Source organism: Hemiscyllium ocellatum, chromosome 2 (assembly GCF_020745735.1).
Source record: "Hemiscyllium ocellatum isolate sHemOce1 chromosome 2, sHemOce1.pat.X.cur, whole genome shotgun sequence".
Lineage (NCBI taxonomy): Eukaryota > Metazoa > Chordata > Chondrichthyes > Orectolobiformes > Hemiscylliidae > Hemiscyllium > Hemiscyllium ocellatum.
The window spans coordinates 81198094-81222285 of record NC_083402.1 but is presented as its reverse complement, the minus strand read 5'-3'; the positions used below and the strand labels follow the sequence as shown (position 1 = coordinate 81222285).

General features: G+C 38.8%; 1 protein-coding gene across 2 annotated transcripts in view; it reads right to left on the bottom strand.

The window, feature by feature from the left end:
* Positions 1–24192, bottom strand: part of pcsk5b (proprotein convertase subtilisin/kexin type 5b) — a 227813-nt gene that overhangs the window by 141900 nt on the left and 61721 nt on the right. For both annotated transcript variants that reach the window (XM_060837841.1, XM_060837851.1), the window contains exons 3-5: positions 19307–19420; positions 17309–17452; positions 10021–10097 (exon numbers count right to left, since the gene is read on the bottom strand). In XM_060837841.1, the coding sequence (XP_060693824.1) occupies positions 10021–10097; positions 17309–17452; positions 19307–19420 (335 nt within the window). The remainder of the gene's footprint in view (positions 1–10020; positions 10098–17308; positions 17453–19306; positions 19421–24192) is intronic.

Genomic DNA, 24192 nt, shown 5'->3' with positions numbered 1-24192 from the left:
CGTCAATCATATCAGCTTCAGGACATCTCTGCAAGACCTCTTCAGGATAGTGTCTTAGGCCCAATCATCTTCACCTGTTTCATCAATAACCTTCCCTCCATTAGAAAGTCAAAAATAGGGATGATCATGTATGACTGTATAATGTTCAGTACCATTTGCAATTCTTTAGATACTGAACCCAAATGATGTTCAAATGCAACAAGATCTGCACAATATCCAGGCTTGAGCTGACAAGTGGCAAACAACATTTAGGCCAGACAGATGCCATGCAATGACCATCTCTAATAGGAGACAATTTAACCACAGCCCAAATCTTTTCCACCATCATTTACAAGAAACAAATCAGGAGTGTGAGGAAGTACTTCCCACTTGCCTGGATGAGTACACTCAGGAAATTTGACATCAATATCAATATCAACCAGGACAAAACAGCCCATTTGACTGGCATCACATTCACAAGCATCCATTCAACCCACTACCAATCTATTTACTGCAAGGCGGCAACTCATTTTCTCAAGGCAACTAGGGTTGCCTGGTCAACCAGCGACATCCATTTCCCACAAATGAAGAAAAAAAGATGCACTGCAAAAATTCACTAAAAGGTCCTTAGACAACACCTTCTGAACCCATGACCACTACCAACCAGAAGGAAGGGGCAGCAGATACATGTATACACTGTCACCCACAAGTTCTCTTCCAAGCTACTCGACTTGGAAATGTATTACCATTTCTGCAAAATTCTAGAATTCTCTCCATGATAGGATTGTGGGTCTAGCAAAAGCAAACGGACTGCAGCAATTCATAAAGGCAGCTCACCATCATTTTCTCATTTCCTGATGAAGGGCTTATGCCCAAAACGTCGAATTTCCTGTTCCTTGGATGCTGCCTGACCTGCTGCGCTTTTCCAGCAACACATTTTCAGCTCTGATACTCCAGCATCTGCAGACCTCACTTTCTCCTCAATCATTTTCTCAAGGTCAAGTATAAATGGCCAATAAGTGCCACTCACATCCCACAAGTGAGCACAAAAACTACATTAAATTAAACCTATTAATTAATTTATAATTAAAATACAAGTCTTATTCATAATCATGAAATTATTGATTGACAATGTAACCATGTGATACACATGACCAACAGGGAAAGATAATTTCCATTTTTACTGGCAGTAATATGACCTGCGATTACAACAGCAAAATCACTGATTTGAGTGCCCTAGTGATAACATAGAACATAACAGCGCAGTACAAACTTTCAGCCCCTGATGTTGCAGTGACCTGTGGAACTAATCTGAAGCCCATCTATCCTGCAATATTCCATTTTCATCCATGTGTTTATTCAATGACCATTTAAATGCCTTTAAAGTTAGTGAGTCTACTATTGTTGCAGGCAGTGCATTCCACAACCCTACTACCCTGAGTAAAGAAACTACCTCGGACATCTGTCCTATATCTATCACCCGTCAATTTAAAGCTATGTCCCTCGTGCTAACCATCATCCGCTAACCTACGCCATCTAGTTCTGGACTCCTCCACTCTAGGGAAAAGACCTTGTCTATTTATCCTATCCATGCTCCTCATTATTTTATAAACCTCTAAGGTCATCCCTCAGCCTCCGACGCTCCAGGGAAAACAGCCTCAGCCTATTCAACCTCTCCCTATAGCTCAAATCCTTCAATCCTGACACATCCTTTTAAATCTTTTCTGAACCCTTTCAAATTTCACATCTTTATGAATGGATGGAGAAAGCTTTAGGGTTTTCCTCAATCCAACCAGCCAATGACTTCTCATGCCCCCTCCTGGCTCTTCTTAGATCTCTCTTTAGGTCTTTCCTGACTAACTTGTAACTCTTAAGCGCCATAACTGAGCCTTCACATCCCATCCTAATATAGTTAAAAATCACAACGCCAGGTTATAGTCCAACAGGTTTAATTGGAAGCACACTAGCTTTCGGAGCGATGCTCCTTCATAAGGTGGTACCACCTGATGAAGGAGCGTTGCTCCGAAAGCTAATGTGCTTCCAATTAAAACTGTTGGACTATAACCTGGTGTTGTGTGATTTTTAAACTTTGTACACCCCAGTCCAACACCAGCATCTCCAAATCATTCTAATATAAGTCGCGATCTTCATCTTGACAAGAGTGTCAGCTTCTTTAGTAAACCAAAGCTCCTTCGCTCGTCCACTTCCTCCCTGCCTGACAGACACATACTTATCAAGGACACACAATAGCTGTTCCTTCAAGCTCCACATTTCAAATCGTGCCCATCCCCTGCAGTTGCCTTCCCCATTCTATGCATCCTAAATCTTGCCTAATCACATCATAATTACCTTTCCCCCAGCAATAACTCTTGCCCTGAATTCCATACCTATCCCTTTCCACTGCTAAAATAAACATAACCGAATTATGTCCACTGTCACCAAAGTACTTACCTACCTCCAAATCTAACACCAGGCCAGGTTCATTACCCAGTACCAAATCCAATGTGGCCTCGACCCTTGTTGGCTTGTCTACATACCATGTCAGGAAACCATCCTGTACACTTTGGACAAAAACTGTCTCATCTAAAGTACTCAAACTATAGTATTGCCAGTCAATATTTGGAAAGTTAAAAGGCCCCCATAACAACTATCCTGTTACACTTGCTCTTATCCAGATTTATCTTTGCTATCCTATCTTCCATATCTCTGGAACAATTCAGAGATCTACAGAAAACTCCTAAAAGGGTGACCTCAACCCATACTACCTCAGTAGACGAGTCCTCAAACATCCTTTCTGCCATCGAAATGCTGTCCTTGACTAACAATGCCACTCCTCCCCCTCTTTTACCATCTTCTCTGTTCTTCCCAAAACATCTAAATCTCAGAACCTGCAACAACCATTCCTGTCTCTGCTCTATCCATGTCTCTGAAATGGTCACAACAGCAAAGTCAGGTACCAACCCACGCTATAAGTTCACCCACCTTATTCTGTATGCTCCTGATGTTGAATTAGACAGGCTTCAAATCACCTTCCTGCTTGCTGGTACACTTGCAACCTTGAAACTTCATTTCTGACCTCACTACTTTCAACCTCCTCGACCCTGGAACTACAATTTTGGTTCCCATCTTGCTGCTGAATTACTTTAAACCCTCTCAAATAGCACTAGGAAACATCCCCCACCCAGCATATCGGTACCCCTCTGGTTCAGGTGTAGCCCATCCGGTTTGTAGAGATCCCACCTACCCCAGAATGAGTCCCAATTATCCAGGTTTCCGAAACCCTCCTTCCTGCACCAACCTTGTAGCCAAGTGTTCAACTCCTCTCTCTCTCCCTATTCCTCACCTCACTAGCACATGACCTGGGCAACAAACCAGAGAAAAGAACTCTTTCCTCTAGCACTAAGCTTCCACCCTAGATCTCTGAATTTCTGCTTTAAATCCCAATCACTTTTCCTACCTATGTCGTTAGTACCAATGTGGACCATGTCTTGGGGCTGCTCCCCCTCCCCACCAAAGATCCCGAAAAACACTATCAGAGACATCATGAACCCTGGCACCAGGGAGGCAACACCAACTATGAATCTCTCTCATTCCTACAGAACCTATCTGTCCCCCTAACTATGGAGTCCCCAATGACTAATGCTCTGTTTCTCTTCCCTTCCCTTCTGAGCAACAGGGACAGATTCTGTGCCAGAGACCTGGACCCCAGGGCTTACCCCTGCTAAGTTGTCTCACCCAATAGTATCCAAAATGGTATACTTGTTGTTATTGAGGGGAACAGCCACAGGGGATCACTACACTGACTGCTGGTTCTCTTTCCATTCCTCTCAATAAACCTCTCTGCTTCCCAAATGATCTGAAGTTCATCCAGCTCCAGGTCCCTAACTTGGTTTGAGGGGCTGCAGTTGGGTGCACTTCCTGCAGACGAGGTCAGCAGGGACATTAGTGGTGACCCTTACCTCCCAAATTCTGCAGGAGGAACATTGAACTGCCCTAACTGCCATCTCCACTGTCCTAAATTCCTATAGAGACTTCCTGGCAGCTGTCCCTCCTTCGACTGCTGCTGCTACTGGGGATTAAAATAAAACCTAACAAGCTTCTTATTTCAAGGCTATTTAGAGATGGGAAATACATGTCTGTCTTGCAAACAACATTCATATAGTAAGAACAAATAACCCAAGTTGTTGCTATTAATAAAATTGATTTAGTTGAAGGAGGAGGATTTGGATTATCTTGTGACTGATAACCATTAAAAAACAAAAACAGAAAAAAAATTACACTTGAGAATGTGTTTGTTAGTCTGAACAGGTTTTCACGTGTGACTGAGGTTATTGGCAGCAGCAAAGAGAGAGATTTGCACCACTATGAAATTTCCTAAAGAGCATCAACAATTAATGCCAAACCAAACTGTATAGTTCGATCAAAATAAACTGACATTATAATGCAGGTTGAGGCTGATTTTGAGGAGTATATTACAAGTCCCAATTGCAACACCAAGTCATGTTGGCATCTAACATGAGCACATTGCTAGGTTCCATAGAACCAAGCAAACTTAACCTCCGATCTATAGTGCAAGACAATGGTTAATGAGTCCAGCAGTCTTCCATTACCATGTAAGCAATAAGACATAGGGTGCTCTTCGTCTGTATGCCACTGAATTCCATAAAATTACACCATGGATAATAACTACCCAGCCCAATCAATCAAATATTTCACTGAATAGTGAAAGCCCAATATTTTTCTGCTCTTCTGATCACATCACTCAATAACTGTTGCTAGCAGTCTAACCTATTCTTAAAATTTAAGATGGCCCGATTTAATTCACGCCTCTCCTGCTCTCCATTCTGAATTTCTGATGTAATTTGCAGTTACGACACCTTGTTCACTAGAAAATAGGTTTCAGTTGCACTGCTGCAATTTTAAACACCTCCACCAAAATTGTCCCAAAACTCCTGGACAAGAGTTTTACATCCCCAATTTTTAAAGACTCTATTTTATTTCCTTAAACAAGGCAATGTTCTGCCCAAGATGGGCTACACATCCTCTGTTCTCACAAGTTCCTTCCTATAGTACAAGGCCAACTGTACATTTTATGATTATCAAAGTGCTCACTGATATCACCATCTCAAAGTCAGATATGATCTTTGATATGTTCACTGCCATCAACCCTTCCGATCGATATTGGTAATGCTCCTCTTGCAATGTGGGGAAGGATACCCACGTGACATACAGGTAGCCCCCAGCTTGCAAATGGGCTGGGTTTTGGAATCCGTTTGCAAGTCAGAATATAATGCAGGATACTGGAAAGCAAATGTTCGTAAGTAAAAGAAATGTTCACGTCAGATCTTTAAAATTAGAACCACGTATGGGATCACCTTTGTAAGCATGAGCATTTGCAAGTTGGACATTGATAAAGCAGGGACCTCTCCTTCAGCAGAGGACAGATTCACTTTTGATTAAAAAGTAAATTTATTACATATCAATTAGTTGCTAGTTAAAATACAAATGATACATGATTGTCTCTTGAGAGATATCAGGCTTAACTTTTAAAGTTAATTCACATTGCAGTTACTAAAATATTCTCAGTTTTCGTAACAAAGCACCAGAACTGGTTAAAACAAACACACAGCTCCTTCCTGAAAAAGTACTTTATATATTAATGGGCAAAGCTTATCCTGATGTCAGGTGACCCTTTCAGATATTGACTGACTTAGACAACAGCACACCATACTAAAATGGTGTAAGATTTTAGACAGATTTACCATTTCATTGACTTTACATTCAACCTTATATAAGGAAAACAAATTCCATTAAAAATTAGTTCTCTGAAGACATTAACAGCAACTTCTTGTAAAACTCTATCCTAATACTCTCTGCTTCACAGGATCATCCAACCTAACAAAGCATTTTAAATTTCTTTATATTAATTGACATGAAAAATCCATCTGTTAATTGTTTACTAATTCTACCATCTTATTAATTAGAATTATTTACTACACTTCCCAATATCTGAAAGTGCCAGCAACATGCAAGTCATTGATACAGAGTGAAGAGAAGAAAACCCAGAAAAAGAATAATAGAACACTATCCACCTCCAAAACACCCATGAAAGCTGCCTTTACTTCCCATGTAATTTGTAAGCCAATACCAACACGAAATATATAATTAATTTGAGCCTACTGTTTTGTATTGAAGGACGTGTAGTTTGGGACAATGTTGGAGTTAGCTTTTTTGAAGGGTAGCAGAGTGGCTCAAGGGTGGCACAGTGGCTCAGTGGTTAGCACTGCTGCCTCACAGCACCAGGGTCCCAGGTTCGATTCCAGCCTCGGGTAACTATCTGTGTGGAGTTTGCACATTCTCCTCGTGTCTGCGTGGGTTCCCTCCAGGTGCTCCGCTTTCCTCCCACAGTCCAAAGATGTGCAAGTCAAGTGAATTGGCCATGCTAAATTGCCGATAGTGTTAGGTGCATTAGTCGGAGGCAAATGGGTCTGGGTGGGATACACTTTGGAGGTTCGGTGTGGACTTATTGGGCTGAAGGGCCTGTTTCCACATTGTAGGGAATCTAATCTAATCAGCCTTTAGTTCAAAATGAGCTCCAAACCTTTTTAAAAGCAAAGCGAACAAAATCCAATCTAGCTCTGCTTAAAAGCCCAATAATTTACTAATCACAGAATTAGTATGGTGACGAAAGAAGCCATTGTGCAGTCACCATAAGGCCATTAACAGCTTAGCCAACTTGGTCAGCACTGACTATATGGCAGTGTGTTCAAATGCAACAGGTTTCCTTTCACAAAGCCCGTCACATTCACACTTGCACGTTTATTTTCCTATGACTTATTAAAGCCTCAAGTCAAGCTGATATTTGGACTTTCATACTAGTCTGGACATGAGACAAGGATGTAGCAAATATGATCATTTTTGACAGTGTCACAAAGCCACTCCTTATCATAACAACCAATAACAGATTACACCAAGATGATAGACTAACATTTCATGACTTTAAAAGTCATTACCTGTGGAGGTCATGCACATTCTTGTTACAAGCTCCACTGGTCGGAGTGGAGTTTAGTATGACTAAACAAACAACATTCTGCTACAAATTTTAAGACTTCAGTTGCAGCAATCTCATCTGGATGTTATTCTAAACAGAATCCAATTGGAGAGTTTAACTGGTGGTTTTAGTCTTTTACCTTTCCAAAACACGGATCTGTGATGAGTATCTTTCTGGAATTTTTTTCATCTGTTTAAATCAGACTGTATTTTTACACATTAGGATTTTCCATTTCATGCAGTTGTTTTTTCTTCCTCCACAATTTGCACCTCCCAAAACTGAGCGGGTGTAAGGAGAAAATGGCTTGGTGAGCACAGTAAACAATGTGCTCAATATTAGAGCTTAAACATTTTCAATAATGTTGCAATGGGAAGACAGAAGAATTGGATGGTCTATAAAGATAGAATCTAATTGGGAGAGGACTTTCTGCATCTAAAACTATAACAGTATATGACAAAATTCCAGATTTGTACTGATCTGTTGATAGTGGTTAAATACTCAATTTACAATAAAGTACTGTACTATTAAACTCTAATGCATCCTCCCCTTACAGAGGAAGATTTACGGGGACACGGATGTTAACTATCTTGGGTGGTCAAAACACCAAAACCTTTTTACGTTAAATACTTCTTAACGAGATTTCTAGAGTTCAATTCAAGTAAATTGTGCTGGCTTCTCATTTCCTGGCTATAACACACTGTCCAATTGAGTACAATTCTGTAAATAGCTTTAAATTGAAATATCCTTAAGTGAAGAACCAGACCACCAATGGAGGATTTACAGAAGATCCAATACAAAATTTACCAGCCTCAATAGCTATACAGTTGCTAAAATACCCAATAACTCTGATCCTGTAGTACACACTGAGCTTTGTGCAAGATGAAAGCAGGAACTTTTCACATCAGCACTGAGGTCACCACCAGTAATTTTTCCTTTTTCCACAAATGTATGTAGTAGTTTGTAACAGTACACTATCCAATTACTGGCCCTTGTCCAAAATAAATAAATGCAAACAAAATAACAAGGACATAAAAACAAAACAAATTATCAAATTGCAGATTCCTCTGCATTCATTCACATAACATAAAATGGTACAGGATGTTATGTTTTCCTATCAGCAGGTTGGCAAGCGGAGGGTTAGGAGGGGAGGTTCACCATCTCAAGGGCTCCCTTTCCACATCAGACACTCGCCCCTGCTACCCAAGGCCTGCTCCCCTGCAAATGCTGCCTCATTCTCTGGTCTCTCCACAAAGACACCTGGGTCCATCATCATCACCAACACTACCTCTTCCACTAACCATAGGGAATACACAAACAGGAAACCCCTACTTAGCTGCCTCTGTACTCCTGGATTTAAGAATCTGAGAACTACTTTTAGTCCCAGCCACCACTACTGCTGGCATTACAGAAATCCTGGCCAATAGCTGAGGAGTTGTTGCGATTGCATGGATGCATGCATCACTGACTCAACCCAAATAATCCTGCTCAAGAATTCTTACATTGGCTACGTTAGGCTTTTGAAGTATTCCAGGTTGCCATGTGTTTCAAAATGCAAAAGATTCAACTTTCCAATAGCTACCACATAAAGATATGAAAATCATTTTCCATACCTCCAACTATCAAATGCTACACTCATTCTTCTGGAGATGTCTTAAATGTCTTAAAAGATGACTAGCACTCTGGGTACCCAAACTTCTTTTCTCATCTACCTTCCATGAAGTCAGATTTCAGGAGCTCTGAATTAGTTTGTTGGCTTCTGACGTTTGTTGTTTGATCTAGTTTCTGCAGGCTGGTAATGGATCTCTAAGCCCCATTTTACCTGGATATACAACTGCTGCAAGTCAAGATTTAGCTGCATAAATGCCAGAAGCTATTTTTCTAAATGTTGCCTTCTCCGAATTCCAAACAGTAAAACAAAAGTCTCTTAAGTGAAGCTGTTGAGGATGTGGAATTGTTTTGCAATGAACCATTTAAAGAAATCTAATTTTTAGCAGTGGAGTTCTTTAAAAAAAATGTTTAATGAACAAGCAGTACGAAATAAAGTAATTACTGTGATATGCCACTTTTACCTGCTCAGTGAAGTAATTGTGTGCAAATTTACTTGGATAACAATGACATTGTAATATGAATGGAAAATCACTGACATCTTTCCACAATTTTAAAAAGTTAAATTTTTTTTTATTAAAACATTTGAAACGTTTTGAAAAGTTTAATCTGTTAAAGTGAAACAAATGTCAAGTGCAATCCCTCAAAAAGTGAAACATGGCGAGTGTAAAGTCGTCGTCCACAAACAGGATTATTCACATGACAGAATTTCTCAGTCAACAGAGAAGGCATACGTACCAACTAAAGCAGCCGACAGCAAATCACCAGCTCTTTAGTCCCACTAGTGCCAGCACCAGCAATGGCCAAGAATGTCTCAAGATCACTATATCTACACACCTTTAAAAGATTTACTCTGGGATCACTTGAATCAGAACTTGCTACTCTGTTGTAACTTCGTGTTGAGTAATTTAACTGCAATAAACATCTTCTGGGAGATGAACAGTCTCCCATTTCTGATTCCAGAATCCAGGACCAGTTAAGTGTAGAGGTTGTCACAGTAGGAAGCCTTAGTGGCCAAAACTGAAAGTTGAAAATTTAGGCATATACTTCATAAACTTTTCCATCTAAATAAATTAGTTCAGAGTCTCTAACATATAAAAAATTAACATGGGATATGAAAGTGGAATATTATATTTATCTATATTTATTTGTGTAACCCAATGAGCACTTTGGAATATTTTATAAATGTAGTTATTGAGAGACTCTTATTGAAAATGCAACTCATGTAGCTTATGGGACATTAAAAATTCGAGCTTCAAATGCGTAATTTTCTTCCAACATTAAGAAAGGAAAGCAAAATTAAATTGAGAAAGTTCATAAGCCAAGTTCAACTGAAACCGTGTATGGAAGACAGGTGCTGAAACAGAAATAGATATTTCCCTTACTTGTTCTCATTGCTGGCATCATAACGAGGCATGGGATCCCAGTCATTTCCATTGACATCAAAGCTAGCCATTTGATCCTACAGCAAGAAGGGAAGAAAAGAAAATCACACAACTACATTAATAAATAAAGTCACTGTAAAATTCATGCATTCTTAAAAGGTTTTCCATGCATAAATGATTCAACTTAGCTACACAAGAGTTGTTGGGAAATGTGTGTTAATATCATCCCCTGGCCTCATGAGAATAACAAACAAACTAGGTTTTGGATGACGTACATCATTCCTCAGACAGAATTATTCCAAGATTATTGAAAATGTTGTTAAAGTCGTTCCAATAGTTTCAGCCAACATTTCTTGGCAATCAGAACCATTGTATGGATGGAGGAGAAGAACGAAAACTAGCAAGTTTGGAAATATTGCCAACATTTTCTGTTGTTTATTAATCACCAGGTATACAGAAAGGGGAGGGGGGGGGGGGAAGGACAGGGCAGTCTTGATTAAGGTTTTATTCCCAAAACCTATTAAACTGGTCTTCTATTATAGCTACTGACTGATCTGCTGCTTATTTCCAGCATTCTCCTGTTTAATTCATTGGAAACTTGCATCTGCTACAATGACTGTGGTGGGATACACAGTAGGATCTTTAAGTTATTGAGATCAAACCCAAGAGGCCTTGGAAATATTTCAGGACTCCAAGTATGGTTGCAGACCATTAGAGTTGGCCAATACAGTATCAAGTTTTTAAAAAGGAAACAAAGCTAAATGAGTTTAATTGTGAGCCAGCTAGTTCAATCTGGTATAGGAGAAGAGCAGAAGTCATTAATTAAGAATAAAACTAACATGCATCAAGATGAACAACTTTAGTTATAGGCTGCAAATTTACAACCAATATAATCAATTTCAACAAAGCTTAGGAAATGTTTTGAAAAAGGGAGCAGATACAGTAGATGAGAGAAAATGTAGTTTGTGTACATTATGTGGAGTATACAAAAGAGTAATAATGTGAGATCACAAGAGAAGGATAAAAGGTGCATGAAATTAGGGATATGACAGCATGCTGGCTCAAGTGAGAAAATAGGAGATGCAGTTCTGTCATAGAAAGAAGGAGACTACAAAAGGATATTGATTAAATGGGGTTTGGGCTAAAAAGTGACACATCAATTTAGTGTCAGTAAGAAAGACGATGAATTTTGGTAAAAGAAATAATAGCTATAATTATACTCAATGAAAGTAAGCTTGGTGTTGCAGAAGAGGGGGTGAATTTTGGAAAACAGTTTCACAGAACATTAAATGAAGAACTTTGAGAAGCTAGAGAAGTGTTTGCTAGGCCCCTTGCGATGATGCTTGTTTCATTGACATCCTTAGGTGAGGTGCCAGATGTCTGGAGGTTAGCCAACATGTGAGCAAAAGCCTTACTTTAGTGGTCAGTAGGTCGTCGCAGGGAATTCTAAGGGACAGGATTTACATTCATTTGGAAAAAAAATGGCTGACTTGGGATAGTCAAAGAGCTTTGTGCATGGGAAATTGGGTTTGAGTTTGAGATTTTTTTAAGAGGTGACAAAGAAGATTGATGAAGGAAGAGTGGTAGACATTATCGATATGTACTTCAGCAAAGTGTTTGATAAGTTTCTGTAGACTCGTTAGTAAGATTAGACTACATGAGATCCAGGAGGTGCTAGTCAATTTGGTACAAAATTGGCTTTAAGGTAGGAGACAGAGGGTGGTGGTAGAGAGTCGGACTGGTGGCCTGTAACCAGCAATGCACCATGAGGACCAGCGCTGGGTCCACTGCTTTCCAAATCATTTATATAAATTTAAAATGTGTATACAGGTAGCATGGTTAGTAACTTTGCAGATGACACCAGAAGAGATGGTGTAGTGAACAGTGAACAAGATTACCTCAGAGTAGATTATTTACAGTGTGGAGACAGGCCCTTCGGCCCAACAAGTCCACACCGACCCGCCGAAGCGTATACCACCCAGACCCATACTCCTACATTTATCCCTTCACCTAACACAACGGGCAATTTAGCATGGCCAATTCACCTAACCTGCACATTTTTGTATTGTGGGAGGAAACCAGAGCACCCGGAGGAAACCCACACAGACACGGGGAGAATGTGCAAACTCCACACAGAGTCGCCTGAGGCAGGAATTGAACCCGGGTCTCTGGCGCTATGAGGCAGCAGTGCTAACCACTGTGCTGCCCATAAATATAATGGGACTTTGATCAAATTGGACAATGGGTCAAGTTGTGGCAGATACAGTTTAATTGAGATATATGTGAGGTGCTGTATCTTGGTGAGGCAAACCAGTCAGGACTGAGACAGTTAATGGTAGGTCTACGGAGAGTGTTGCCAAACAAAGTGACCAAGGGGTACAGGTGCATAGCTCCTCGAAAATGGAATTGCAGGTGGTCAGGGCGGTGAAGGTGGTGTTTATGCGCTTGTCTTCATTGGTCAGAACACGGAGTATAGGAATTGGGATGTCATGTTTCGGCTGAATAGAACATTGGTGAGGCCACGTTTAGAATACTGCTAACAATTCTCATCGCCCGTCTATAAGGAGGATGTTGTTAAACTGGAGAGGGCACAGAAAATATTTATAAGGATGTTGCCAGAACTGGAGGATTGGAGTTAAAAGGGAGAGGTTGAATACTCTGGGGCTTTATTTTTCCTCTGAGCATTGCAGATGGAGTTATTTTATAGAGGTGTATAAAATCACGACGGTGATTAATTCAACACAATAATACAGCAAGTCTGCACTGCTTCCTAATTCCTATTTACTTATTACACTATTGCATTTTCTATCTCTCTGTTCAGCACATGATTGTGTGTCTATCGAGATATGTCTTCTATTTGCTAATGTTCCTGCTTCCACCATCTCCACTCGAAGTGCATTCCAGGCACCCTTGTGGGGAAAATCTTTCACACACATCTCTCCTAAATTTCAACCCCCTCACCTTGAATGAGTGCTCTCTTGTAATTGACCTTCTTACCCTGGGAAAAAGCTTCTGACCATCCACCCTATCTATGCTTCTCAATTTCGTAAACCTGTGTCGGGTCACCCCTCAGTGAAAATAATCCGAGTTTATCTAACCTCTCCTCATAACTAAAACCTCCAGACCAGGTAACATCCTGGTAAATCTTCTCTGCACCCTTTCCAAAGTATCCATGTCTTTCTGTATTATGGTGCCCAGAAATGGAATATTCCTAAGGTGGTCTAACTAAAGCTTTGCACAGTTTGTCAACTTTTATATTCATTGTCCTGACCAATGAAGTCAAGCGTGCTGTAAGCCTTCTTTGACCATCTTGTCCACCTCTGTTACCACTTATAGCGATCTGTGGATCTATAGGCCCAGATCTCCCTGTATATCAATGATCCTAAGGGTTCAGCCATTTACAGTATAATTCATATCTGAGTTTCAGCTTCCAAAATGACCATCTGCCATTAGTCCAGATTAAACTCCATCTGCTATTTCTCTGCCAATTCTGCAATCTATATTTCTCTGTATCCTTGGACAATTTTTCTCACTATCTGCAACTCCACCAACTTACTAAATCAGACCACCAATAACTTTTCTCCAGATCATTTATATACATATATTATGAAGGTCCAGTACTGATCCCTGCAGACCACCACCAGTTACTGATCTCTATTCAGAAAAGCACCCTTCCACTACTACTGTGTGTTTTCTATGACCACGCCAGCATTGTATCCATCTAAACAGCTAATCCTGGACCAGCCTGTCACGAAGTACCTTACCGAATGTCTTACTAAAGTCCATATAGACAACATCTAGTGCCCTTCTCTCAATCATTCTTGTAACCTCCTAAAAAAAAACTATCAAGTTGATGAGACACGATCTGCCCTGCACAAATCCATGCTGTCCCCCATCACTAACAAGTCCATTCACTTCCAAATGTGAATAAATCCTGTCTCTTAGTATCTTCTCCAAAAGCTTCCCACCATTAACGTCAGGCTCACCGGCCTGTAATTACCTGGATGATCTCGGTTTCCTTTCTCAAACAAAATTTAGAAAAATTTACCATTCTCCAGAGGCCAAAAAGGTTGCAAAGATATTTGTTCAGGGTCCAACTACAGAGGAATCTCAAATTATCTGAATATCAATTATCCAAAGGGGACAATTTTCTCCAGATCATTTATATACATATATTACAAAAGGTTCCAGATCCCTGCAGAACACCCCAGTCACGGGGCGGGTCAGCTCTGGGGCGGGGGCGCAGACAGGGTTGGATGGGTTCAGGATTGGGGGAAGGGGGGTTGAACAGGATTTGGGGGGTGGAGTAGGAGCAGAAGGGGGCAGGGTGGGGTTGGACGGAGTGGGTGTGGGGCAGATGGGGTTGGGGTCAGGTGGGGCTCGCGCAACGTGTGTTGCTGCCTAGTCTCCTGAACGGGGAGCAGACTTAAAAACAAAACAACTTCGAGCCCCAGAGGAAATCAATTAACTGAATAATCAATTATCCAAACAAAACAGTGCCTGCCCATCTCATTCAGATAATCTGGGTTCTTCTGTATTTCCTCTATTCCCTCCCACAGTGTCCTGGCCCTGGGGACATATCTACTTTAATGTATTTCAAGACACCCAACACTTCCTTCTTCATTATGTTGACCTGCTCGAGAGTATTCACACACCTTTCCCTAACCTCAACTTGTACTGGGTGAGTAGTCAAAATCGTTCTTCTAGGGAGTCCAAAACTAGATAGCACAGGTTTAAAGGGGAGGGGAAAGATTTTAAAAAGGACCTGTGGGATAACTTTTTCACGTAGAAGGCAGTGCATGTACGGAATGAACTGCCAGAGGAAGTGGAGGAGGCTGGTACAATTTTAACAATTCAAAAGGTATGAAAATGGGTATATGAATACGAAGGTTTACAGGGATATGGGCCAAAGGCTGGCAAATGGTACTAGGTCAGATTGGGATTTCCAGTTGGTGTGGATGAGTTGGACCAAAGGGATGTTTCCTTGCTCGTTGACTAATGAATTTTAGATGTTATTTTAAATAAACAGTCTAAATAACCAATGTATAACAATTAGTCTATGTAAAACATTAAATTGAAGTTAAACCACTATGTCCATATCTGCAATATTGGCAGCATGTTGAGGTTTTTAAGGGAATACAACATTGTTTCACTAAAATGCCACCTGGTAAGAGACAGTAATCGGAATCAAGTCAGTCTTTCAAAAAATAACCTACCTTTCTCCCCCAACAATAACAGTGCAGATTGTGGGGCTATGTAGAGGTTTTATACAATGCAGAAAGAGGTTATTCGGCCCATCTAGTCTGCATTGACTCTCCAAAGAGCATTCCACCCAGACCCAGGCCCTTACCCCATCGCTAATCCACCTAGCCCATTCTTCACTGGACACTACAGAATTTAGCATGGCTAATCTGCATACCTTTTGACTGCAGGAGGAAGATGGAGCACCTGGCAGAAAGCCAAGCAAATACACAGAGCGAATGTCTATGTGGAGTTTGCACAGCCACCCAAGGATGCAATCAAACCTGAGTCCCTGGCACTGAGAGGCATCCATGCTAACCACTGATGCCACCCCATAGAAAAAAATAATAATAATAATAATAATAATAGTATAGAAATGATAATTCAACAACAAAATAGAAGCATAATAAAGAATGGAATGTACATAAAAACAAATATAAAAGGTTCAAGAATGAATCACAGCTAACTTAAATGTCTAAGTGATGGTAGAAACGACATGCAGTGTGTTGAGGAATTTGAGTTAACATTGAGTTAGCAGTTGAGGAAGAGGTAATGAAGGAAGTGATATGGATAAAGGGTGATAATGTAATTGAATTATTAGTCTAGGTGGATGGTATGTGTTGACTTGAAGTGATTAGATTTAAATGTCTTTATATGCTTATTAATGTTTATGTATTTCTAAAATACAAACAATAATTGGAACAAGTGCCATGAGTTTTTGGAAATGTTTTGTTTAAAAAGTGCATTTTGGAATCTTAAACAACTTGCTTCTGAAGAAACCAAATGTTCAAGCAATTTGAAGGAATCTCAAACTTGATCCAAGAGAGATACAATTCTTTAATTAACCATGTTTGAATTCCATTTAATGTTGCCTTGGAAACTGGCACAAAGACAAAGGGGGAACAAGATTGAATGGGAAACCACAGAATATGGTTAAAAAAAATTGCAAAGCTCCCCTCGCTCCAAATTGTCCAGGTTCTGCCATAAAGATGACAAACTCCATTCCCATCTGTACAATTTCGTAGTTCTACTAGTAAGACTGGATATCTAATTCAAAGAGAAATTTCAGCTGCTTTTCTTAATTGGTTCTAGTTAAATTCACATTTTAGTTAAATATCAAAGGAGAACGGCATTGTCTGACGAGACATTAAACCAAGAACACATCCCTACTTGTTCAGGCAGATGTGAAAAATCCCACACTCTCTGCGGAGTGTTCCCTACATCCTAACTAAAAACAGATTGTCTGATTATTTGTCTCATTTGCTCTTTGTGGAGCATTGCTGTGTGCAATCTGGCTTCAAGGTTTACTTAAACCACATTCACTATATTTCAAAATCAATCTGTTAAGTATAGTACTTAGGGTGATGACATAAATCCAATAGGGTCACCTATATAAATTTTAAAAACTTATAACTTCCCATTTTAATTTGTAGTTAATACTGTCATTACTGGATATACATGGGGGCTTGAAATAATAAATGCATTTTCCTAACAGAGAATATAATGAGCAAACCTGTTCCAATTTTAGGGAGAGATTCTACATTTGAGGCTCAAAACATTCTTGCTGACAAAAAAATGAGAGACTGGAAAGTAAATATAGTGCATCCAACTCATAATTTGTACTTGTCATATTACACCAGTAGCATTTGTATTGTACTAATTCTAGATCAATCAGTAAATATATTCTAAGACACCAAAAAACGTTACAAATCTAATGAAATTAACTGTTCTAACTTGCAAATGGATTCTTGGGATAAGGAGAAGCAATAATCAGTCACCATAATTATCCCTTATTGCCCAACTACAGTAGAATCTGGTTTCACAAACAGAAGTTTGCAATCAAATATAATGGGGGAGTGCCCAAATTCCACTTATACAAATGGTTATGGGTGTAAACGCCAAAAGGAAGCAGTGACAATTTCTAAAACACTCAATTTGAGTTATTAGTTTCCCTTCGTGTTATAACTCACTTACAGCAGGACCCAAATAAGTCTTTGCAAATTTTTGAAAGGCATTTGCTTGAAAGAAAATTGAAAACAAAACATACATAATTCTGCTGCAAGTCAGGGTGGTTCCTCTCAATGCCATCATCCAGAATTGTTACCACTACATTTCGACCTGTATAGCCTCTCCGCCAAGCACCCACAATGTTCATATCTGATTGGCAGTGATGAGTGTCATCGTTGCAGTGCTAATGGGTGGACAGAAACAAAAAAGGTTTAAACATTACTATCAAATACAATAACAAACTTTTGCATTCAAGAAAGTAACATTTTCATTGAGAAGAATGAAATATTCTCAACAAGATAGTGACAAAAACTGTTTGCAAAAAATAGGAAATAAAGATATCACTTTTGTTTGATATTTATTCCATTAAGTCAGTTCAGCCTTGAATTTAACTGAAGCCTCCCTGCCTATGTACAACTGTCCTTTTTATATGCCAACTTGCCCTTTTCCCTTCAACAAGGACATTGTTTTATTCTGCAGTCTTTTTACATTATAAGAAGTCACATGTTGATGCCAGAACAAAGTCAATCCCAAAATAAGAACAAGAAAAGAAGTAGGCCATGTGGACTTATGACCCTGTTCTGCCATTCAATGGGAGTCATGGGACATCAATGATCTAATTTTATGCACCCATAATATGCCTTCTATTTCAATATCTGCAATTTTTGAAAAGATTGATAGATTTAATATCCAATTAACTGCAATTTGCAGAATAGAGTTCCAAACATCACCATTGTTTATTTGAAAAATTAGTTTCTAATTTCTAAAAGGCTTATCTCTAATATTTAAAACGACAGATGTTATTCCTAGATTCCACTTTGAGTGGAAAAAGTTTATCTTTATCTGTTTCTCTTAATATCTTGTGAACTTCAAATAAATTACATCAGGCTTCTAAGTTTAACAAAATATATCCATACTTTGTTTAATCTTTCCCTGTAATTTAACCATTGAAGTTCACGTACCATTCTAGTTAAATGTACACACCTAAGCTAATATATCCTTTGTATAATGTGGTGTTCAGAACTTCAGTACTCTAGGTGTGGTTTGAACTTTGTATAGCTTTTACCATTTTGTAATCAAGTTCCCTCTCCATAAAAGCCAACATCCCACTGGTCTTTTTGATTTTTTTTCCTGTATCTGTTCACAACATTTTAATGCATGCGCTTGGGTGCACTTAGTGCTTTGGAACCCCTACTATTTTGGTTATCACCTTTCAAAACAGTACGGTCTAAAATGTTTGCTTACAATTAAACCCTCTGCCAAAGTTTTGCCCATTAACTGGATTAATCAAAATCCCCAATTGGAAGAATATTAAAATAATCTAAAAGACAAAAGCTGAGGAGATAGCAGGATAGTGCTAATATGAATAGACTCGTAATCCAAAGTGCTAGGTCAATGTTCTGGCAACATGAGTTAGAATCCTATTATTACAAGTGGTGTTCTTTGATTTCAATAAAAAACCCTGGAATTTAAAATTAAAAAAGGCTGGTTGAATGGAAACAATATAACCATTGCATAATTGACATTTAAGGAAGCAAATCTGCTATCCTGACCTGGTCTGGCCCACGTGATTCCTAACCCATAACAATGTAGTTAACTCTTAACTGCCTTCAGTTCAAGCAGCAACAGCAATGGCAATAAATACCAGCTCAGTCAGTGGTGCCCACATCCCACAAATAAATGAATATATGAGATGGAAATGTGTCTGTAATTTGAGACAATACATTCTGATAGAAACAGAATAAGTACACTTGGATAATTTAGGAAGACAGGTGATTAAAATTCACAAAGGATTAAAAACAATATCTTAGGATACAGGTGAGAAACAAACTAATGGAATAATGATTTTTTTTATGATGACGCATTAGAACAAACAAATTGAGATGCAATATTGACCAAAATTGGAGTATGGTATACAATTTGAGCTCCAAAACAAAAACTGCAAACATTTCCGTATGCAAAGTTGACGTAAAGAGAAAAGTATTGTGGAGGAAGGAAATGGGTGTGGAGAATTACACAAAAATCAAATACCACTTACTATGTACCACATGCTTGACCATTTAGGATCATTGAAGTAAGGATACTGAGGAGCTCCAGCTTTAAAATCTCTCTTTATCCGTCGTTTTACCACCTGCTGCTGTATCCATTCCACCTGCCGTGAAAACAAGTTAAGACAAACCAGAAATAAACAACTGTCGAGGCCAAAATGTACATTAATTTGTACAAAGTACAAGGTCTATCAGTTTCAGTGAATGCAAGTAGTTTTGCTTTATATCAGAAGTTCATTGTTTCAAGATTGTGTTTTCAATGTAATAGATTTGGATTTTCAGAAGGTGTTTCATAAGATACTATATATTATATTACTTAATTAGATAAGTACCTATGGTGTTGGAAGTTGTATATTAGCACGAACAGAAGATTGCCTAACTGATAGAAGAGATAGTTGGGTGGTAGTACTGTTCTAGGATGGCAACCTGTCACAGGAATCATCCTGCACTACAATCACTGTCCTTATACTGTACATTGAGGACTTGGATAAAGAAAAAAAAATGAATGTACCAAAGGCAAGTTTGCAGATAAAAATATACATGAGAAACCAAGCGGTGAGGATGGCATTGATGCTGCAGAGGGATACTGACCGGTTTACTAACTGGGAATAAACTTGACAAATGGAATATGATGAGAGAAAATGTGAGGACATGCATTTTGGCAGAAAGAGCTGCTGAACAGGATTTAAATGGTGAAAGAGGGCAGGAATCTATAGGACAGACAGATTTGGGAACCCTTGTGCATGAATTGCAAAATGCTTACATGCAAGTTTAGTGTATAATAAAGGAAGGCAAATGGAATGTTGGGCTTTATTTCAAAGGGCAAGGTGCGTAACAAGGCACCAGTCAAACAATAGCTGGAATATTGTAAACAGTGGGTTCCTTATCTAAAGGAAAGAAACTGGCATTGGAGGTAGTCCAGAGAAAGATCACTCAGCTGGTACCAGGTATGGAAGGAATGCTTTATAAAGGAGAGGTTAAGCTGGTACTCATTGCTTCTTATTCTTCTAAATTCCAATGTTATTGAAATATTAAAAAAATAGAGAACTTGACAGGATAGTTGTGGAAAAGTTGCTTCCCCTTGTGGGAGAATATAGGGCCAGAAGGAATAATCTGAGTTGTGGGTTTCCCATTTGCAACAGACATGAGGAGGAATTCCTTCTCTGAGGATGTGAATGTATGGAAATTGCTACCTTCGAGTGCTATTAAGGCCAGATAATTACATATATTCAAGGTTAAGATAAGGCAATTTTTAAATTAGCAAAGTAACCAAGGGTTTTGGGGAAAATATAGGAAAGTGGAGTTGAGGTTCAGATCAACAGTAATCTCAACGAATGGTATGCAGATGCGTTGAACTGAAGGGATGACTCCTGCTCCTTTATCTTATGGTCCAAGTCGAGGAAATCTATCAATTTGCTACATCTGTAGTTTTTAAAATCTGCAACAACTTGGTCCATTACATTCCTTCTAGGCTTTAAATGAAACCCATTTCACCTCATTACATTTATACCAATTCAATGTTTACACCGGATTTGCTTGGTAACTTGCAATTTAAATCTATTAACATCTAGATACTTACATCTTTTAGTAAGAGAAAGCTTATCTTTAATAAGCTATAATTGTGGAAGCTCAATTCTAGTTTATACTAGGGAAGCCACAAACCGCAGTTTCATGATGCGTGTGTAATAATGGGATAACATCCAGTTTCCACATTAATAAAATAAAAGCACTTTGTTTGATAAATAAACTGAAGCATCAAGAAAATTCAATCCCAATTTTCTACTTTACCTCAAAATAAAGAGGCAAACAAACAACAAGGTCCATCTTTTTTGGGATAAGAGGTGAATTGAGGAGAAATTATTGATATAAGTAAGTTACTATGGAATAGATTTTGTAAACAGATAACCATATTCTCAAATGTGCACTATTTTCAAGTTAAAATTGCATTTTCTTTAAAAGAAGGCAACTTCATTAAACAAGGCTCTTTACAAACTTGTTAAAATATTTTTCTTAGGTAGATGTTAACCTCAACTCAATAACAAGTTTTAACCTCAGTCTCGCCAACAGTAAGCCAATGGACCACAGTATGAACTTAACAATTTACCACCACTTGGTCTCCTGTCAGAAGATCCCCAAAAAAACATATTTGAAAATAAAGATCGAGTCCATCCATTCCAGATTCACATTCCAATCAGAAGAAACAACCTTTCCATGTTCCTTATACAGCATCTTCAGTAAGATCATCATCTTCATTTAGACTCCAAAGTTTAATTTTCTTAGCCTCATGGGACATCTGCCATCTCAGAAACCAATGTAGTGAACATTTGTTGTTCTGCCACCAATGCAATCATACCATTCCTTAAATACAAAAAAAACCTCACCCATACCCTGTACAGCTCTAACAACAATTCCTGCTTTTCACACTCCTCCGATTCTGATGCAGTCAAACAAACTTTAGAACTGAATTGAAACAGCCAGGATGCTAACCAAGAGAGTGTAATGAATTCATTATTTTTCTGTCCTTCGGGTGAAAAGAATTTTAATTCAAAAATTATTAGTAGCATAGCAATGTTCACTTACAATAGATTACCTACCTTGGTTTGGGAATAGCTGGGGATAAGGGAATTTAGCAACCGGATATTCAGTTACTCAAAGGTGAGTGCATCCTGAAGCACTTCACAGTCAATAACTTCGAGAATCGTAGTTGCTATTGTAACAGGAATAGGCCATTCAACCCTTTAAGCCTGTTCCACAATTCAATTAGATCATTATTCAATTATTAATATCTTTGCCTTAGGAAATTCTATAAATCTCAATTACAAAAGATACCTACCCCTGCACCTTGGAGGGGTAGGTGCAAATATGGGGGAAGACAGGAAGAGTATTACAAGTTTCATTATCCTGTTCTGTATGAAGAACTGACACTGGCATTACTCAAGAGCATCCTAGAACCAAATTTGATGGGTTATCTGGTTCCCCTGGAATTCCACATCAGGAGAAATGGACAAACTGTTTGACTTATTGTTTTGTTAATCAACTTAAGCATTTCCATTCAATCACTCCTTAATCTTCTTCGTTCAACAGCATGCAATGAGATGCTACCAACAGCAATGGGAACTATCAGTTCTAGTGTTACCGGTTTGAGAGATTAACACTGATCAGGAAACCAGGGAGAACTTCCCTACTCTTTGGGGGAAAAAAAAGCCACGGAATCTTTTACGTCAACTCAAGAGGACAGACAGGGCCCTAATTTACCATCTCATTCCAAAGAACATTATTAAAAGAAAGGAGGGAGGAAGAAAAATGAGGATATGAAGATTAGTTAATGTGACATCAGTTGCCAGCAAAATGTTGGCATTAACAAAATCATGGTATGAGCAGAAGGTGCCAACATCATTTTATGAAAGGGAAATAGTGAGAGACAAATTATTAAGAGATTGAGGAGGAATTAGCTAGCAGGCCAGATAATGGGGAAGCAACAGATTTTCAAAAATCATACATTTCCACAAAGCATTTAGACTGGCCAATGGACAAGCAGCAAAAAGTAGGAATGATTAGGGTATTTCTTTTAAATTGGCGAGCTGTAATTAGTGACCTGCCACAATGATTGGTGATATAGTATCATCTATTTACAATCTGCATTAATAATGTAGGCAAAGACACCCAAGACTAACATCTATGTTTTTTTTACAATTCAAAATCAAGTTGGAAGATAATTCATATGAAGGGTATAAAGAACCTGCAAATAGATATAGGCAGGTTAAATGGGTGTGTACTGAGGTGGCAGATAGAGTATAACATAGGGAAGTGTGGGGTATTGCTTTGGTTTTCTGTTCTTAGGATGAAAGCAGAGTGATTTTTTTAAAAATGTAAAACTCTTAAATGGTGATGTTTAGCAAGACTGGAGTACACTCTTACAAGGAACGGGACATTAGCATTCAGGCATGTCAAGCATTTAGGAAGCACATTGCAAGTTATTGCAAGGGGACTGGAGTGCAAGAATAATTGATAGTACAGAGCTCTAGTGAGACCACTCATTGGCCAATTTAGATTTTCATATCTTTAGCATAATATACTTGCACTACAGGCAGTCAAGTAATGTTTCACTACATTGGTTCCTGGAGATGCAAGTGTCCTATAATGAGGCAAGGGTAAATTAGACCAATATTTTCAGAAATTCAGATGAATGCAGTGATCATATTGATATGCACAAGATTATGAAACAGCTTGATAATGTTAGCTCCACCTGTTAGGGAACCTGGAACACAGGCAGAGTCTCAGGACAAGGGGTCAACCATTCAGTACTGAGATGACAACAAAGCTTTTTCACTTAAATGGGGGCTGTGTATCTTTGGAATAGTCCTTCCCAGAGGGCTGTGCATGTACCATTGTTGAATCCATTTAAGGCCAAGATGGACTGATTTTTGATCTTGCAGGAAATCAAGCAAGCAGGTGGATTAGAAGCCTGAAATCAAACATATTAAGATGATGAAGGCAACTGGTTTAGCTTTATGATTTGGTCATGATCATCAAGTTTTCATCTCTGGTAACACTGTACTTCTCCAGTAGTGCACCAATATTTGTGTCCATGATTTTTTGACTGGGAAGCATGAATGCCACTTACTGCAACAGCTATGGGTCAAGAAGTGAAAGGGGGGGAAAAAAATTACAAAATTTGTAAATCTGAATGCATTTTGCTAAATGTTATTGCTCTAAAAATGCTGTTGGTACTACGATTACTAAAAGTTTATTTTTCTTCAAATAATACCCTAGCTGGCTTCCAGTTAGCATACGCTTTTAATTTTAAAATGCTCATTTTCATTTTCCAATTCCTTCGTGACCTTGCTTGCCCTTGTCCCCCAAAAACCCCAGAGAT